The 6,000-nt window shown below is 43.9% G+C and overlaps 1 protein-coding gene across 1 annotated transcript in view; it reads right to left on the reverse strand.

Annotated features, from left to right (window-relative positions):
- LOC311009610 (fibroblast growth factor 14-like) overlaps positions 1-5,873 on the reverse strand; it is a 31,865-nt gene extending 25,992 nt beyond the window's left edge. The window contains exon 1 of the mRNA XM_084003901.1: positions 5,464-5,873. Within this exon, the coding sequence (XP_083860027.1) occupies positions 5,464-5,758 (295 nt within the window). The 5' untranslated portion in view covers positions 5,759-5,873. The remainder of the gene's footprint in view (positions 1-5,463) is intronic.
- Between the last annotated feature and the right edge of the window lie 127 nt (positions 5,874-6,000).

Genomic DNA, 6,000 nt, shown 5'->3' on the forward strand with positions numbered 1-6,000 from the left:
GGGTTTTCCGATCGCAATACGTTTAATGTGGAGTATTTGAAGGATCTGGAGGGTTAGCATAATAGGAGACAAGATCTATTGCTTTCTTGCAAAAAAAAAAATGGTTTCATAAGAAAGGAATAGATGAGCAGCTTTAGTGGCGGGCATCATGACCTGTCTTATCGACTACTGCTGCGTGTATATTCTCACTATCAGTCAAATTCATCAGCTGTGTAAGACTGCTGGGCTCAGAAGACAAAGTGATCAAGAACTGACATAAAAAATCATTTTAACCTGGAGTGTCATGTAGTTGAAGTTCAAAAAAGTAAGTGCAGACCTTTGAAAAGTAGCTGTAAATAAGTAAATACACTACTGATACCTAACCGTATATTTGGATGACTGCAATAACTCTCTTTAGAGGTAAAGCATGTATGTTATTACCTCCTCTCCAGTGTCTCTCTCAGGCTTGTAAAGAGTATCTTACCTGGATCAACTCTGCCCAAAGCAGCTTTTAATCTCTTCTCTGCTACCTTCAGTATAAACTCATAGTCCATGGCTAACACACACACACACACCTGTGAACACCAGCCCATTGGACTCCACTGAAACCTCGCTTCTTAAATCGCCCACCCCAACGCCGCCTCCGACAGAGACACACACGTCGGCGACGCACACAAATAGTGAGCGGGACAGATATGGCGATTGTGTCATGCAGGGCTGTCATCGAGCGAAAGGTTAACGCAGACAAGGGGAGACCGAAAGTCAGCTCAAGTGTGTGTGAGGGAGAGGGGGAACAAAGGGATGAAGTGGAGAACAGAGATAAAGGGATGAGGCGCAAAGAGAACGATACGCAGTGGGAGCTCATCTTTAGTCGTGTAAGCCGCTTCATCGCTTTTACATCGACGTTTAAAATCATAGTTTTTTTAGTAACTGAGTAACTGTTTTAATTCTTAGCTTAAGGCCAAACAAACTACTTTTAGCACCTTAAGTTTACCAGACTTTTAATACAGCACTTACGTTTAAGTATAATATGGTATGATATACTATGACGATGAAAAGAACAACATACAAACAATAATAATAATAAAACAATTAAATATAAAAAGGAAATAGTTTTCTATCAGATATGCATTTGTAAAAAGTAAATAAAAGCTTTAATAAGCGAGCATGTTATTTTTTACCAGTCTAGCCAATTAAACAGAGTTCATGCGGCGAGTCAGAGAGAGCGACCGAGTTGTCGTCAAGTGTTTCTCTGCTTCTTATCATTCAGTCTGCGAAAAACACTTCTTAGTGGAGCCTTTGATGCCCTGCTGCTTTTTAAGTGCACTCGGAAAAATAACACTCAGCACTCCCTCTCTCTTGACAGAAATCTGGAGCGAGAGTCGTCCAAACACACACACACACACACGCATCGCTGCATTTGGAAAATTATAGTGTCGCCCCAACTTCACTGGATGTAATTTAATTAACTGGCATTAAATTTACACTTCACTAAAGTACAATAAGAAGTATATAGTGTTAGAAGAAGCGACGTGTACCACATAAGGAATCTTGTTTTTTAAAAACCTGCAAAGTTCAGTTCAGTGCGGTTCCTTCTGGTGTGATTATATAAATAAATATTATATAAATGACCTGTGCGACCGCACTGTCACGCGTTTGTTGACGGGATGTGATTAGTTGACAGCTTGTGAGTGTGAGTGTGCAAAGTGTGATGTACATGAGGGTTCACATCAGACCAGCAGAGTCACAATGTTTTTCTGCAGACTAATGAGTTCACAAACACCCACACACACACACACACACACACACACACACACACAGGGGGCATATTAGAGTACTGCACCAAAACTCTCCATGTGACCTTAGAGGACACACATCACTTTGACTGTCACTTTTTTTGTCAACTCGTCACTTTTGGACAATGCAACAGCACGCAACTGAGCAACAGAGGCAGGGAAAAGGCGCACAAATTTGACTTTGTTGGAAGCCCGAGGAGGAAAATATGACGTGGGTGTTTTTTCTATCCACCCAATTTAAAATGGAAATACAATACATCTGTATTGATTTGATGTATAGCGCATGTATGTGGTTCTTTCACTCGCAGAGATAGATCCGAGTGGGCAGGAAGTCCCCCGCTATACTCCAGCGTTTGAATAAAACATAAAGCACGACGCCTTAATGGCAACCCTCCCGAGAAGGTGAGCAGGCATATGTGTGGGCATATATGTGTGCGTGCGCTATAAAGGGTGAAAATCTCTATCTGGGTCATGTCACGTTGCATACAAGACATTGAGTATCATTGTGCCTTATTCCTTTTTAACAATGAATGATCCTGATGCTGCGTGGAGGAAACCCAACACTGGAACTTCATTCACACAGCTGTTAATAACAGTAGCTGCTCTGTAGCAGTGACAAAAACACTTTGTAGGACAGTAGATTTACAGAAAAGTGCGTCATGGTTGAATTTAGGATAAATCTGTCTGTGGTTATCTTATCTTTAAGTCATAATCTTTTGATTGAATGAACATCCAACCTCATGTAACTGCTACAGCAAACTCAACATAAAGCCTTCAACCAGAGAATCAGTGGGGTGGCTTTTAAAGCAGACACAGGAAATCCAATTCTAGACAGCAAGAACAAGTATAAGTAAAAGTCAGCCAACAACATAATCTGCAGTAAGAAATAAACTTTTATCTCGCTCCTCACTGAATCGGCCACATACTGCTGCACCCGCACACATCCATACACACTAAACAAAGCCATATATCTGTCTTCCCGGTGGACTTTCACTAAATAGTGCACTTCAGGGGAAAAACGGCAACAAATCCTGAGTCAGCAAAACTCCCGTCTCCTCCCGGTGTACAGCAGGTCCATATTTCACCACCAACTGCTTTGTGTATTACACACACACACACACACACACACACACACGATATAACTCCAAGGGAGAGAGTTGGAACAGTGTGTTTTCTTTAATTAAAAGAGAAAGTGACAGCTCAATGGTGCTCGCTGCTATAAATCTATGAGCTGGGCTGCAGGTAGGAACTTCCTCACGTACAGTGTGTGCTACACTCTTCTTTGAGTTCCCACTGTGTGCGTGTGTGTGTGTGTGTGTGTGTGTGTGTGTGTGAGTGCGTCTGTGTGAGTGAGTCATAACCTAATCCCCTCACATGAAAAAACAACATGCAAAGAGTTTCTGAGCTCCTGTTTGCAATCACTTGCATTTGAACTACCGTCCACATGACATTCAATTTGCAATTACATGGAAGAGAAAAAGTATATATCTTTTTAAACTTACTTTCATTGGTTCAACAAAATAACATCTACTCAAGGTCCGCCTACCAGCTTCCTCGGATGCTCTCAACCACATCTACATCAGCAGGTGGGGTTGGCTCAGTTATCATATCAAGTAGGTCATTTGATCACACCTGAGCCAAATCCACTGGCGAAGAACAGGAAATGTGATTAAAAGCTCCAAGAAAAAAATAGAAACTACATGTTGAGTTATTACCTTTAATCTGCAAGACTAGAGATTTATGTTTGGTCTTAATGCTCTTGTGTTTTCCGAGAGATTACCTGTAGATCATATGAGACAAACAGTTTGCTGATAAAATACAAATAGATTTAGCGATGAGGGGAAAAGGCACTTGCGTATAAGAAAATGTCACAGATTAGATGTAATAACTTGATGTGCTCTCCAGGAGATGTTTACAACTCGTCAACTCTCTGATACATATGTTTTTATAAAGTTATTTCCCACAAACTGCAGCGCTGCAAGTATGGATGCAAGCTGACAGTGTTTACGCAGATTTGATTCATGATGCATTTTTGTCCTTTTTTCACCTCAGCTCTGAACCACAGGGACAGTGCTTTGTAATCACTCAAACAACCCACCAAAAAACGACTGTTAAGCACTCAGGGACAAAGCTAAGACACAGCATTAATGTCTTTGACCTCATCTCATCACTTTTCAGTGCTGACTGGCCGCGCTGGTTGCTCAAATATGTGCTCAGTGTCACACAGAGTGATGTTAATGTATGGAGAACTCTTTTAAAAAACTTTGTCTAAACTCTTTCGACTTTCAGCCCTCTAAACAACAACACAGCTAAGAGAAAGTGTTTAGATTGGAAGGTGGCTCTGCTTTTCAACTTGCTGTTGGCCATTTGACTGGCGTAGTGGTGTACTGTTCCTTTAAATCAAGGCCTGGTGAAGCGCCCTTGAGCAAGACACAGAATAACGACCACCGACCTGCCTGTAAAACCTATTCTCCTTTCAGTTCATACATTTTACCTTATGATGTCATAAACTACAAAGACACTGTTTATATAAGTGACTACAAATGTCCCGATTCAGAACTACAAATACCATCTGTAAGCTCATTTAAGGTAGTGTAAATTAGGAAATGATACCCATTTTATTTTTTGGGAAATGTAACTGTAATGTAAGCTTTTTTTAAATGTGGCTTCCTCTAAAATATATAAACAGCTCGGGTAGTTTTGCCTATATAACTTTCACATGAATTAATAAAATCATTATTTCTAACTGCCATTCTGATGGGGCTTGCTGTTGCCCTCTAAACACTGTATTCAGGATACAGAGGCCAACTTTTTGATGCAATGTCAATATGCCAATAAGGTCAACAATGTCCACTTCCTGTTGCAATGCCAATGTCAATCTCTGTCCTGCCATCACCCAGAGCAGAGGGAAAAATCTGGTGGAGACCAAAGCAAACGATCTATATGCTCAAAGTATTTAGCATCCCTGCACCCTGTTGATGAAGAACCTGTGACAGACGGGTTTCCCAGCCCTCATCTTTGAAGTTATCGACACATACGCACACAAATCCAACTTTAGAAGATGGACGTGTCACCGGTGGGTGCAGCAAGCATGACGCTGGACGTAATTAGCAGCTCGCCTGAATGGAAAAAGTTGCAATAAGCATCGTACGACCCCTCTGAAGCCAGTCCCCGGAGAAGCTCCGGGTTCTACTGAACAACACAGCATCGCCTTCAGTCTTCAGTCTCATTAGACGAGATGTTTGTGTCTACAGTCTGACTGAAACGTCTGCAGTCAAAAGGAAAACACTCCTGATCCACACTGAATATCCACAGTGGAAGTCTAAATAAGGCCATGTGCTGCTTAATCATGCAGGTTACTGGAGCCTAAAGGAGTCTGCATACTGCATAAGACTTGATTTTCTGCAGCATCTCCGCCACGCACGGCACGCACTCTTCTTTTGCACGCACTGCCACTGTGTTTCTGTGCTAATAAGTTATCCCCCCCCATCACACACCCCTCCCCTCCCTGTAGTGCACTCACTTGCTGCACAACTGTGATTGCAGAGAAACACCAGCAAGCCGCCGAACAGTGGTATCATAGTCCTGCACACACACGCAGAAACGCAATAAAGTCCTTCTCTAACACTCCTACACACGTACCCACGCAGAAAGAGGGCGAGAGGGAGACAGACGCACACAAACTCACCAGTTGGGTTCTTGTTTTTCTTGAGGCTCCTGCCACAAAGACACTGCAGCATATGCGATCCTTTGCTGAAAATGTTGTTCCAAATAAACCGCATGGATTTGGCCGAGACGGGGGAGGAGGAGGAAGAGGAGGCGGTGGAGGAAGGGGAGGTGGGGGACGAAAGGCGCTCCGGATGCGGCAGCCTAAAATTCACCCACCGCATGGGGGCTGATCCGCCCCCCTGTTTGCATGCCAGCAGAGCCGGCCAGCTGTTGGGCTCAGTTCGGCGGTGATTCGGCCCCCCAATCTGCACCATAGACAAGAATAAGAGCAGGAAGCCTGGCTCGTCGCCCGGTTTCTCGCCCGGTTCCTCCACAAGCCCAGAGACCAGCAGCCGCACGTATTCCGCGTCGAAGTCGTCCTCGTGCGGCAGGAGAAGAGCAACCGCTGCGGCGCTTTTCTCCGCGGTCTCTGCCTCTGGTTGCCCCAGCGGCCGGTGGTCCTCAGCGGCGGAGGATAGGTCGCTGCTGCTGCCGCCCGGCCGCCGCGGCGTGAAAA

This window comes from Eutrigla gurnardus, assembly GCF_963514095.1.
Source record: "Eutrigla gurnardus genome assembly, chromosome: 24".
NCBI classification, from domain to species: Eukaryota; Metazoa; Chordata; class Actinopteri; order Perciformes; family Triglidae; genus Eutrigla; species Eutrigla gurnardus.